The sequence below is a fragment of the Azolla caroliniana genome, unplaced genomic scaffold (assembly GCF_043228905.1).
Source record: "Azolla caroliniana isolate FFs.n. ecotype wild unplaced genomic scaffold, voAzoCaro1.0.p SCAF_4, whole genome shotgun sequence".
Classification (NCBI taxonomy): domain Eukaryota; kingdom Viridiplantae; phylum Streptophyta; class Polypodiopsida; order Salviniales; family Salviniaceae; genus Azolla; species Azolla caroliniana.
In genome coordinates this window covers 1,339,979-1,354,471 of record NW_028230439.1, presented here as the reverse complement: position 1 = coordinate 1,354,471, position 14,493 = coordinate 1,339,979, and the positions used below count along the sequence as shown (strand labels likewise).

Sequence of the window (14,493 nt, the reverse complement as noted above, 5' to 3'; positions counted from 1 at the left end):
CAATAACATTGGTAGCTCGTCATTCCTTTCAATATAGTTTTCATGTGACATCTTGTCTTGAACTCATGTTGCAGTTGCTTGATCACATATTTCTTGTGTATATCCTCTCAATTGCTATAGTACTCAAAAGAGGCAAGTATAGCATTATAAATTCAAGTAATCTACTCATTTGCTTTTAAACGAAATCATACAAGATATGATAGACCCCTTCATGGCATCCACCATATGTACCTGGTGTCGCAACACATTATGATATAATTATGCCACTCTTTGCATCAATATTATACGAAATGCCCGATGTGACATTTGAAGTGACATTTGCAAGACATCACTTAGGTTAATTTTCCGCAAGTAATTTAGTATCACCGTTGGCGTTGGCTCAATTTATTAATAGATCAACCTACACCAAAATTCTAGTATTTCAACCCTAAACAATTGCTTGAATTATTTTCATCACTTTTGTATTCATGACCAAACTAAATATTTCTGAAAATATTTTGATGCTAGAACGCCATCTATTGTAATTGATAACGTTGCATAGTGAGATATCTTCTATTTGTAGCAACATACAATGCTATGGGGGTGTGATGCTAAGGAAATCATGTAAGCATTGAACAGATTGCATGTTAAAGGAATGCTTTTGTACATCATATAAAAGACTTTTTGTAGCCTTCACCAATTTAATGTCACACATTTTTGTGGGAGTGCTAATAAAATATTGCCCATATACCAAACTCCTATCAATCAGTAATGAGAGACTTTTATGGGTCTCTTTTGTCAACACTAAGATAAATCATGTCAATGGTAGTTTTTGCAAAGATAGAAAACGCCTACATCATCACAATCGTAGTCGTGGAACATCATCTATATCTAAGATCGACCATGATTTTAGAATATTTGTTTGAATTATTGGCTTAAATGTTCCTCAACACATGTATTGAAGATTATTTATATTGATCTTATTAACAACCTTTAAGGAGAATGTAATTATTACATGGGACTTGACCTTTTGCATATGCGGTGAATGGTTATTAGACTTGCAAATCACGTGTGCCCTTTATCTTTGATATACTTTGGTCATTCAAGATGGTGATTAAGAAGAAAGATGCACATGCTATGTAAGTAAGGCAATTTGTAGTTCTTGAGAGTTACATGATCTATGATGTGTGGCACATGTTAAAGAATCTAGCTAGAAGAAAGATTAGATACATAAGTCCTAGGATGTAAATACGTTTGAATAGTTAATGTGAAAGTTCTTATACACTGGACGTATTACAAAATTCTCAAATCTTCCATCCTTTTCGTATTTATAATAGATATTCGTGCTATTTGTCGAAGTAGTTTCTTTGTAAAACAATACCCTCTTGTGCTTTTTGCAAACAAGGAAGATTAATATCACAAGAAGCTCTGCAAATTCATGATTAGAACATGTCAAGCCTACACATATTTATAAACATAGACAACTTCTAATATGTAATATCAACATGAACACAAAAACTTGATGAAAGCCAATGTGACCATTTTTTGTACCTCCAACGACAAAGTTGAGCATATCGCATTGTGGACGTTGTCCTCGGCATATTTACCATGTATAATTACTACTGCGTGCATAATGCACAACATAGGCAACATGCAATCGCAAAAGATTTTCGCTTTCTTTTTTGGTGGGAAAGAGGTATGTTTCCTTTATGTTACCCTACATATTACAATGCTCGACATCTTACTCTAAGCTTTTAAAAGTAGCATCAGTCATATCTCGACATCTGTGTTGGGCTATAGAGAGTGCTCACAATGGGTAGTTCGTGTCTAGTTTCGATCCCACCACAACTAGCTTGTAGTTGAATGTCTTATGAAAAATTTACAACACATTCTAATACTCAATATGAAATTTCAAGAATGGCTAGGTTGTTCCTTCACAATGGTGTTGCCGGTTGTATTTCTAGGGTTGTCGGTTGCCTATGATATGGACGCATGAAATAAAGTTGGCTAGAAATGCATGCAAAAGGATTTATTTTCAATTGCTATATTTAAAGGAAACTTGTAAGGTTATAAACTTATATGTTTATTATAGAATTGACATATTAATGTATATGTGTGTATAAAGTTTATTACAAACATAAAGTAGATATAACAATTACTTACAATTTCAAAATTCTATAGTGCAGGTGGACTACTGTGTACATGTCTTATACTTTAGCGAGCAAATCCATCACCAAAAGTCTCGATTATTTTCCTATGCGGAAAGGGGCCCACTTGTCTGTTGTTCAATATTGTCATGCTTTTCTTCCTATTAAAGCTCGTGATGTTGTCATAAATTTTTTACGATCAGAGTCAATAACGGGAAAATGTAGTCTAGAAGTTTGGTGGGGTTTAGATCCACCAATGTGGAAATGTCTAAAACTTCTTGTGTTATGCTTCTAATGGAAAATCTAACATTGATACAATATGAAGTTCATAATGTCCTAATGATGTTATCCTCATCATTAATTTAGAAACTATATTATTACCCTAGTCTGTACTGTAGCTATATACTTTAGAAGCATTTGTCGAAACAAATGTTCACATGGTTTTAATAAAAAAAAAGAAACAAAAACAAAATCACCAAATATTTATGGAGCAATAAATTGGTAGGAGGTGGATTCAATATTTCATGCTAAAAACGAAGTGCCTTTTATGGCCCCAATAGATATATGCCCTTCTTCGAGCGTCATTCGTTATTTGTATCGTAGGAGAAAAATTTATTGCATGTCAATGTAATGGGAGTTTAAAGCTTCTTCTTCTTCTTCTTCTTACTATTCTTTATTTTTGGAGATTTCCTTTTAGGTTTGTCTGTTTTTTTTTTTCATCCCTTTTGTTTTTTTTCGTGAAGAGCACAAACCCCAGCCTGTCAGTCAGCGAGTCGGGTCAGCGAGTCAGAGGTAAGTGTTTAAATGTTCAGTCACCTTGACCATCCTTACAATAATGGGGGTGGTGTGGTATTTTGTACACACTTTTTACAATTGGAGACAATAGAGAGAGAGAGAGAGAGAGAGAGGGCTCAATTCAAGACTACTTTATGTCATATCAAACGTTGGGAGCCCTATGGCTAGCAAAGTGTCAGTGAGTCCGGCCTCATCTCTTGGCCGGACAAAAACAAAAAAGTGTGTACAAAGAGGGAAGGGCTTAAGTGTGAAACGGGCAGCGACAAAAGGCAAAAAAGAAAGAACACAAAAAGGGGAAAAAGAAGAACAGAGATTACGGCTGTCACGTGCTGTGTTCCACTTCCACGTGGCCGACACGTGGCGGTGAAGGGGCTCGGCCGCCGTCCGATGGGGGTTCAGATCCGACGGCTGGGAATTGCTCTCTATTCCCCCCGCTCTCCCCCGACCGACCGTCCGTACGACCTGTCGCTTTCGGTATGAATGCGAATTGGAAGCAAAATAAACCCCCCCCCCCCCCCAAAAATAAAAAGAAAAAAAGGGGTATCCGTGACGCCAGCGTGACGTCACGCCCACGCGCGCACGCCTGCCGATTCAGCATCGCCGCAGCAACAGAGGAAAAGCAAACAAAAAAAGAAAAATTGTAAAAAAAAATAAAAATGAATAACCTGGTTTTTATTTATTTATTAAAACAGGGAAAAAAGAAGAAGGATAGAAGACGCGAAAAATTAGAAAATGAAGAGAGATATGTAATTAGAAACAGAAAAATAAAGATTGCTTATTATTCGTATATGTATATACATAATTTCATTTGCTTTTTCGATTGCGTTTTTGCTTGTTTGATTTGTCTTAAGAAAAAAAAAAAAAGAAGAAGCAGTAGGGCCCATGGGCGATGTACGTTGATTTTTATTTTATTTTTGAGTTTCATTTTTTGTGTGTTGTTGATATATTATCTGTCATATATTATAATTTCTGTGTCGTTCACTGTTCATGGTGGACTGAGCAGTGTTCCTTCCCCCTGCCCCTATATTCTCTCTCTCTCTCTCTCTCTCTCTCTCTTATGATCTCTGTTTGTTTGATTCAGACACACAGAGAGAGAAAGAGAGAAGCTTCTTTTCGGGGGCTTCGTTCATTGCTCTTACTGTAGGTGGGGATGGGTCTTTTCCTGCGTGAAATAGTGATCAAAACCCTTCTCTCTCATAATTTCCTTTGATACTGTAGTCTGTGACTCGCTCTTTCTCCCCGTCCCTCCATCTTCCCCCCCCCCCCCCCTTTCTCTCTCTCTCTCTCTCTCTCTCTCTCTCTCTCTCTTGTGTCTGTCGCTCTTTCGCTCTTTGCACTGAGATTTTAGTTATATCCATTGATTTTAAATATATCATTAATTATAAAGAATATTATTAATTTTGCCTTGAAGCCAATCGAGTTTATGGATTTCAAGTAATAAATTAAGAAAGGAAAGAAAAACAGTTTGTTTATTTTTCTTTGGAGAAGGGGGGGGGGGGGGGGAGGGTTAATTTATGTATGTACATATATCAATCCTATTTATTTATTTATTTTTAAATTTTATTTATTTCGTTTTGGTTTTTGAAGTAGAGGTGGGGGTGGGGAGGGGGGGAGCAGATGATGGTGTTGTTGTGGGGTTGCATATGCATGATATCCAAATCCGCACCGACTGTTTGGTTTCTATGAGAAGAGGAATAAAGAAACAGAAAATGCTGCCATCCGTCAGGCAATCCATCCGATGATGATGATGATGATGACGACGACGACGGTGGCCAATTAGGGTTGCAGAGAAGAAGAAGGAGGAGAAGAAGAAGAAGAAGAAGAATTACTGAGGGGAAGAAGAAGGGGAGGAGGAAATGAGCGAGGGAAGAGGAGGAGGAGGAGGGCAGGGGAGTAATTATCAAATCCAAGGCGGCGGATCTGGGGCGGCGGGGAACGCGTCAGAATTTTCGGCGGCTGGGACGCAGGCATTCCTGGCGGCGGCGGCGGCGCAGGAGATGGCGGCGGCGACGGGGAAGACCGGCGGCAGCGGCGGCGGTGGAAGCAGCAGCAGCAGCAGCAGCCGGTACGAGTCGCAGAAGAGGCGAGACTGGAACACGTTCGGGCAGTACCTGCGGAACCACCGGCCGCCCCTGTCGCTGCCGCGGTGCAGCGGCGCGCACGTGCTGGAGTTCCTGCGCTACCTGGACCAGTTCGGAAAGACGAAGGTCCACACGCAGGGCTGCCCATTCTATGGCCACCCAAACCCCGCCGGCTCCTGCGCCTGCCCACTCCGCCAGGCCTGGGGCAGCCTGGACGCCCTCATCGGCCGCCTCCGCGCCGCCTACGAGGAGTTCGGCGGCGGCACCCCCGAGGCCAACCCCTTCGGGGCGCGTGCCGTCCGGCTCTACCTCCGCGAGGTCCGCGAGACCCAGGCCAAAGCCCGCGGGATCGGCTACGAGAAGAAGAAGCGGAAGAAACCCGGGGCCGGTGCCTCCGGCTTGGCCTCGGCCTCGGCCTCAGGTCCCGGCCCCAATGCCCCTAGTAGCACCCCTAGCCACCACCACCACCACCACCACCACTCTTTACACATTCAGCCTCCCTCCCTCAACACCACCACCACCATCACTACATCTGGCCATTCTTTTAGTGCCAATGTCCCCTCTTTTAGTGACCACCCTCCTTCACTCCACCCCCTTGGGCTTGGGGCCTTCCATACCTCCTCCCAACCTCTCAACCTTCAACACTTCATCAACCAACCCAATTCACAAACACAAACACAAGCACAAGCACAAGCACATGCACATGCACATGCACAACAAGGAGTTGGCCCTGGCATGAACCCTTTCAACCACAACCACCTCATGATGAACAACCTCATGAACAACCCTAGCTTCAATCCACACTCCCCCGGTAATAACAACAACTTCCATCAGCACAATTAAGATCGAGTCGCTCTGACATTTACTACTCTTGAATTCCTTGCATCCATTCGTAGCCATGATCTCTTGGACTAATTACCCATAGTTGAATCTCCAACCATGTCACATCAAAATAAAGCTTACCCCCCTTGGTACAATTGCTACGTTGCTCACAGATTTCCGTCGAAATTATCGAAGCATGAACCAATTCCCATCAACATAGCTAGGTTCCGAAATCCCCCCACCCCAAGAAAAAAAAAACAATCGATTCCATTGACATACATTAGTAACTCTACTCAACCTAGTAATTTTCCTATCAACAAAACATGGTTCTTAACTCCCTCGATATCTTTTCTCTAAATGCATCATCTTGCAATGGTTTCGAACCTTCTTATATATTATTTATTGATGCCAACTTTGACGAAACGTCCCACATATTTGTTGAATGTAAACCCTCCATCCAAATGCCTTGACCCCATTGTGAGCAACTACAACTAAAACCAGGTCAAAGTGTCCAAGATTATGCTAGAGCCCGTCCTTGTTCTAAGCATCATGAATCTAATTACTTCATCACTTTGAATCGGCTAATCGGGTGTTTATCTCCATCTTCAACTAAGGTAATCCATTAACCAATCCTAGCCTTCTCTTTTGTTCCATACCCGGTATTTATAAACATGAACTCTCTAGGATCACAGGGAGCTCAACTTCAAGAATTGCATTTTTCGACAAATGGGAAGTGCTTGTTGGCAATCATGATCTACACCATTATGTTCTCTCTTTGACTTGGACTAACCCAAACTAATCATGATATCTATGCAAGGTATTGAGATAATATACAGATTTAAAGGTAGATTAACAACATATTATAGCCCTACCAAATGAAGGTTGTGCAATCCCTTGTTGCTAATTCGGCACTCTCTATGTGCCATTAGTGCACTCTATGCCAATACCTTAAAAACACGTGGTCTACAACTTCTTTACAAAATTATAAGGTTTTTCCAAACATTTTATGTTCTCTAGGTGATTTGTTCCCTACCTTTCAAGGTATTTTATCTCCCAAAATTTTCTTCCTCCAAGGGTAATCCTCGTAAGTTCACAGGGTTGCTCGACGTGGCAAGTGTACATTATGTGAGTTTCTTACAAATGCATTGACAAAGCTTATTATACAACATTATGTTTAATACATATGTAATTTCTTTGACCATGCCTTTAAATTTATAAATTGTGTGTATGTATCCCAAGTTGGGACTCTACATATTTCATCGAATATAGTCATTAATACCCCGACCATTATTCATTATTTATGTTTATGATAATTTGGCACCTTTAGATAAAATTATTTGATCCCTCTTACAATTATGAATAAGTAGGAAACCATTATGCCTAATTTGTAATTGGAGGTGTTAGATTGCCATTGTCTGACCATATTAGTAGTCATTTGAATGGACGTTGCAAGATTACTCTTGTTTCATAAACTACACATAAGTTACAATATGCATTCAACATGTGTCACTTTCATATGATAATATTAGATGTATATTGATACGGAGTCCATTTTTTATTCAAATTCTAACTATCTCAATGACACCTTGTTTCTTGTGAGTGCTCTTAACTATTTCATGTTAAAAATATACTTTGCAGCTACAATATTCTTCCCCTTGTAGCTTGTTGTATATTGTAACCAAATATGTGAATATGATTGGTTATACAATTAAATTATCTAGGACAAGTGTCAAAGGGAAGTCTTTGGCTAATCTTATATTCATTATATTATATGCCACAATATGAACTCCATAGTAAAAGTGTTCATTTGATCAATTCTTATATATATACCATTTGCAGTTAATCCTTCATATGTATTATAAATAATAAGCGAATGAATATTATTCGAATAGGTTTTATATTTCATGCATAACAAGAGGATGGAAACACTAACACGTTGGTTTGATGCCGAAAAAATATCTACAAAGAGAATCAAAATGTATCTAGAGGAGGGGAGAGAGAGAGAGAGAGAGAGAGAGAGGGAATGAAGTGTGTAACCACAATATCATGTATATATCAACGCACTAAACTTCACATCAAATATCACCTCACAATTCAATGTGCTACTTATCGTGTTATTTGATGCGCAGTTTAAAATTAACATTACGTATTCATCTATAAAGAGTTGTCCACATTGACGTGGATGGTATGGTATTGTCACTACGTTACATCTACCAAAGGAAAAACCCTGTTAAGATCAAATCATCCCACTATAGTAACAAATAGAAATATTAGACTTTGAAAATAGCTACCATGACACGTGGAAAACGTAAATATGGCATTAGATTGTCGGGATAAGAAAAACATTTTTGAGTATTTTGTAATTGCACATGGAAAACGTAGATATGGTAGTAGATGTTAGGGGCATTAAGGAAAATTGTGAGAGTGTGCAATCATGTCTCGGCAATGATAGTTCTTCATATGTCATCACTAAACATTCGATATCCATGTGAAAGATATTTTTCAAATTTTAGTCAATTGAAGCAGAAGCCATAGCAAGTCTATCACGGCACATAAAGGGAGAAAAGTTGCGGTTATGAATTTGTAAAGATTTGAACTCTAGCATAATGAAGTGTTAGACCTAGGATATGGAACTTTGTGTTGGATATCCATGTGATGCATGATTATGCGCATCTTATCACAAGATAATATTGGTATATAGACCAATGTGGATACAACACATTAAGGCATGCAACCTTACTTTCAAATGTCCTCACTCATGAACCATTGTCAAACAATCTATCATTCCAAGTTTTGGATTCTTGTTGACAATATCAATGGAGAGTGAAAACAGTTGTATGCTCAAGTTGTGGCATTAAAGAACATCCACCCCTCACAACTAATATTGTGTCATGCTAGCCCATGGGATTAGTTGGATTTGTCATGGCTTAAGTTCTCCATTACAAATACACTAGGAATGAATCATGACGAAGTTTTATCTCAAATCATATCCAAAAATTGCTAAACAACTTAAAAGTTCCCCTTTAGTCATCTAGATGGTTGTATAATGTGCCTTTGCGACTCAATGATTATTAAAAGTCCCCCTCAACCCCCTCCCCAACCCACCCACCCACCCAAGCCCTAAGTTTTGATCCCATAGAAATTAAGCCTATCAAGCGCCTAGTATAAGTTGAATTTGTAACTTCCCAATTACTCAACCACACTCCTAAACTTATATATTCTTCACTAGATAAAGTATTGGCGAAAAGCCCTTTCTAGTTCATGAATAAAAGCTCTAACTTTCAAGGTAGATATTGCACCCGATTCACGAAATGTTTTCCTTATCGATCGAGGCAAAGGAAACATATTGTGTTCAGTAAAAATTGATTTGTAATAACCTTGCTTCTGCATTCACTATGTGTAAAACCCTTGGACACATAGATATGAATTCCGTGATCAAAGATTTTCTTAGTTAGACCTCATTAGAAATATCACATATCACATGTGAAGAGATTCTTAAACCCAACAAGGCCAAGTTCTTCAAAATTCTAACTCCATGCAAGCAAACTTAGAAGCTACCATTCTTTATGCTCAAGAAACACAAGCATTTGGTATGTGTATGCAACATAACCTAAAAGTTATCTCCAAACAACTTCACAACAATTAACGTTTATGGGTACTTGTGTTGGTCTCCTCTCTTCTTTGATTATAGAAAATTGTCAGAGTATTGTTCCTTGCTTTGTAAGAATAGTTTTCCATATATTTACGAGTGAGTAGTGATATCTCATTTTTGTTCCAACAATGTATTAGATGAGGTTTAGTTGAGGAACAGAGACAAAGAAGAATTATAAGCTCTTTGAGGGTTCCCAAATAGCAATGAACTGGACCATTTCGCTAGACATCTATCTAAAAATTGAAGACGTAAGATGATGTATGGATACTTTGGTTGAAATCATATCCTATAGGCTTTACAACTTCATGTGTTTATGACTTCTCACTCGCTTTGAGGATAACTATATTCCCATTTTCTAACAATGTTACGTGAGATATTCCCATTTCCCACTTTTCATAGGCTGAAATTGGTGGTGTGGTGATGATAGATGCTTGTGTAGCAGTGGCGATGATAGATGCCTAGCAGTGACAACTAAACAATTCGGTTAACACTTACACAACTACAAATCACGATCGAGCTATGAGAAAAAGTTGCATATATACTAAACATCTACAAAATTTACAACATTATTTTATTTCTAGAGTGACTTTGTGGAAGCCCAATAAGTTACATCAATAGTGTAGGGTAGATTTTCTACAATTTATCAACACCCATATTGGCACATGAATATGTGGTTTGCGTAATGAGTACCATTTAATTGTGTCATGTCACGTTCGAATGAAGTTTAGAACTAGAGATTTGGCCATTATCTCCTACGTTTTCTAATGTCCACATAACGAGGATCATTTCATTGCATCAATTCACTTTCAAATGAGACTTACGGGTTAAGATTTTACCTTCGCAAGATTGGCTCCTACAACTGCTTAAAGGTGAAATTTCTCCCTATAAGTATATTAGCTTCTTAAAATTGATTTTCATGTTGAAGTCAATTTATTTATTGGATAAATTTTCTTGGAATTTATTTGACTTTGCCCATGTGACCTAGTTGTTACAATTTACTTTTCATTTGTGGATAGTGAAAAATATTATAAAATCGCTTGAAAGTATTACAATACAAACTAAAATTATTATGAAACATCTATTCAATCTTTCTACAAAGTAAAACTTGATGATGATGTTAACATTGTACATCAATGGGGACGTGGTAATGGTCACATAACATGGAGATAAGAAAGATAAACTACAAATTTGGAGGCATCTAACTATGTTCAAATATTTGCCTATATATGTTTGTGAAACTTAGCAAATAAACTCAATGGCCATATGAAAGAGTGGATAAGAGAAGAATAAGGGTTTTATAAAAGGAACATACTTATTAGATGTGATAATAATATTGTGGGAAGGCCAAGAATCTGTGTCCAAAATCAATAAGGATAGTGTCTTTCAAATTTTATTTTGCATAGTATATGACTTATTGGATTGGAACTTTATCCTACAATCATTACTCAATGACATGGTGCTTGGGAATTGGTTTACCATTTTAATGAATATGTATCTTGGCAATGCTACTTCTAAAAATAAACAATGATGGAGACCTTTCCTAACCACTTGAACAACCCAATGTAACTTGCAATTGCTGTTTGTGGACTAACTTGACTAGTTCAAGACAAGGTTTTGAGTTGGAGGTTCTTTTGCAAATCGCCTAATTTGTTCCTTCTACTTGAAGTACATTAATCATTTCCATTAACTTTTTGAAACACAAACCTTGAAAAAACAACCATGAAAAATCTAAATAATAAAGCATATACTTTTTGAATGTATATGTAGTGCATTCTATATATACATAAACATTTTCAACATCACATATGTCCTCATAAAATGTTGGGTGCCCATCTAGAAGCATGCAAGCATAACATACGTCCCCCCATGTTGATTGATGTCCTAAGCTCTACTTGACAATAAAGTTAGATGCCCCCTAGATACAACATATGTCCCCTAGAGCCGGCTGACAGTTGAGGATGAAATGCATTTCAAATACAATGTTAGAATGTCTTTTCCCTTTGATGAATAACTAATTCCATTGAAGTTAGAATATGACAAGTTGTACCTTCTAAACTCGAAATTTCTTCTAAGGGGACATTTACATCATCACTCCCAAGTTCTTTAAGGTGAGTAACTATAAGTTTTAAGATGCATCAAATATAATTATGATGATATGGAGTAGTTCACAAAATCTACACGATTAATTTTGCACCTTTTCTAGTGCAAATTGTTTTATACCCTTTTCGACACTTCATGGCACATCCCTACTCCGTCTAGAAGATATGATACATAGCTCATAACATATATATTTCATAGCTTTGATTTCTACATTTCATCTATAATGAGAATGTGCAAAACTAGGTTTCCAATATCTAGAAAACCATCAACTAGAAAGTTTGGTATCATCATCATTGAGAATTTTGTTGGTAATACATACAATATATGTAGTTGTTACCAAAATTTTGAACCAAATTTGGTTTCTTAATAAAGAATTTAACAAGGTTTACCATTTTTGGAAGTCTATTGACCACAATCATGATGATTTCATTTCCTCTATTTAAGTGCACGTTAATCGCACACAATGAGATATATCCAGATACTTAGAGAGTTCTTTGAAATGGCACAAGTTAATGGCAACTCTTTTCGCTTTAATGCTTGGTGGTTTCTAAATGTTATCATAGATTTACATAGTCACAATCATGTAGTGTATAAATAACTCAAGAATATCATTATTCGATTTCTTTTGCAAAAAAACATAAAGATATTATCTTATTACTTTTGGAAAAAGTTGTGTGCGATGGACACATGCTTTCTGTACTATTTACCTCTACCATGACCCTTTTGGTCTGGAATCTATAATAGATATAATCACCTTGACATATTTTTGGTTCAACTTTGTTAAAGTTGATCATATAGAGTGGATTGTCGAACATAACTTTTGAGTAACAATATATCACCATGTACTAGACATAGCTATTTTGTACCATGAAAGCATTCTTTCATCCTATTATGTCTCCTATCCCCATATACCTTAATAGTGCTTCAATATATTAATTTTTGCATCCTTGACCAAGAGTTCCTCATTGGTCACTAGCATAGCAACATTGAGCTTATATTTGGTATCATTACAACAATCTTCCTTGGGCTAATTTATCTAGTAGGATTAGGAAGTGATTAAGATGCATGAGCCATGTGGTCAATGTGATGTAGAAAAGAGGAACCATAGTAGACATCTTCGAGTCTTCTTGTTATATTGTGGTTTCATTGATGACTATATTCCCCATGGAGGCATTTAATACATGTTTAGTGTCTCTCGCACTCACACAAACAATGCATATGATGATCACGAGCAATAAATGAGAAGGCCATAGAATAGCCTATCAATGTCTAAGGTGACAACATAATGGGGATTGAGGACCAAGAGGAGAAAGGGTAACATCGTCAAATTTCACCATCATAACCTATCCCTCGCCTTAAAATCTTTTGCACTTGTATTGTGTACCCTCCTATCATCACCGTGACATGCACAAGGCATGCTCATTGTCCCACATTAGTGCTAAGAAAGATACCTCATAGTAGAAACCATATGAGTGTTGTTTGTCACTAGTTCCTACTAGAATGAATATGTTGTTTGTGATTATGCTAGTGTCACACCATAGTTTTTGTTGAGTTTTGATGTGGTTCCAACGACGAGGTAGGTTCTACTAGCTCTCTTCGGGAGCCATCATCTGAGTGGATGATGTCATTAGTCTTGCATGGGTATTTCACAATTTGTATTTTATGGTAGCCTTCCGATGTAGTGGCTGGACACTCGGATTCAATTCCTACACTTCTAGTGGGGTTGCACCCATAACTTCTTAGTGTTGGTCAAAGTTATTTCATACTCTAGTTTGCATAAGATTCAACCATGTCTAAGACATGTGCTCTAGTTGGGATTCCAAGGTTTCCACCCATGGTTCTACGTGACAGTGTGCAATAATAAGTCTCAACTGACCTTGTACTACCTCCTACTCATATAAGGTGTGTGCCATCCAACTCGTCTTCCCCCCTAACCAAGTTGTTTGTTGTCTCTTAGAGTCGATGCTCCTTGGCTCCGAGCTCAGCCTAGCCAATTTCCTCTAAGAGACGATTGGCTTCTCATGCCAGAGGAGAGGGCATGGCACTTAATTATCAACATTTGGCATCAACAACCATATTGATAGTCAACTATCTCCACAACAACTCCAATTTCTCTTCACATTTGGCCTAGGTTCTCATATTGTGGCCAAACTATTGTTGAGATTGTAGTGCCCAAGGTACCCACAATGACATTTCATACAATTGGGATGGGGATGCGATTGGGTTGTCGTGGTTGATGTTGATTCCTCCACTCGAGACTGCAAGTAGTATATTTGCGGTTGGAATTGGCTTGGGTTGGTCTCGGATAAAGTTTGGGGTGAGGAAGTCGCAATGGTTGATGTTGAGCCCTTTGCCCGAGACTATGTAAGTGGCCCTTTTGTGGTTGATGTTTCACTTGGTCACCTTTCTTTGAGGAGAAAGCGAAGGACAAAGTGGGGACATCTACACACGCTTGCCATCTACATTGACCAAATCTTCTTCCCTCTTCCTTGAATTTGGCCTACTCCAACTTTCACACAGCTCCAAATACAAAAGGGTGCAAATGGTTAGCCTTCCAAAACCTCACCTCCATATTCAAATTTAAAATAGGAACCACCACCTCTTCACTCACGCCAAATGATGCATAGATGGCTCATTGGTGACACCTCCAATGCCTCATTATCACAACTAGGCTTTCAAAAGTCCCTCTCCCACCAAACAACTTACTTCACTTCACCCACATAGATCACTACATCTTGAAACTTGATGTGGCATGTGCAAAGGGAGAAAAGTGTCTAAATACATGGTAGAAAAAGCAATCAAAATGAAAATTAACTCAGTGAGACAATGTAGTTCAAATAAAACAAACTAGCCATTAAAATAATATGCTGAAAGGTTCGAACCTCATTATGGTGAGGAAGGAAAAAGATGAGTTGTG

At 38.1% G+C, this 14,493-nt stretch overlaps 1 protein-coding gene across 1 annotated transcript; it reads left to right on the top strand.

Annotated features, from left to right (window-relative positions):
• Window positions 1-4,578: 4,578 nt before the first annotated feature.
• Window positions 4,579-7,123, top strand: LOC147864697 (uncharacterized). Its single transcript, XM_087318823.1, has one exon. It carries the CDS (start codon window positions 4,778-4,780, stop codon window positions 5,843-5,845), a length of 1,068 nt encoding a protein of 355 aa, XP_087174949.1. The 5' UTR covers window positions 4,579-4,777; the 3' UTR covers window positions 5,846-7,123.
• Window positions 7,124-14,493: the final 7,370 nt, after the last annotated feature.

Excerpts from the sequence above, each read along its gene's own strand:
- LOC147864697 (XM_087318823.1), top strand. The coding sequence starts at position 4,778 with ATGAGCGAGGGAAGAGGAGGAGGAGGAGGGCAGGGGAGTAATTATCAA.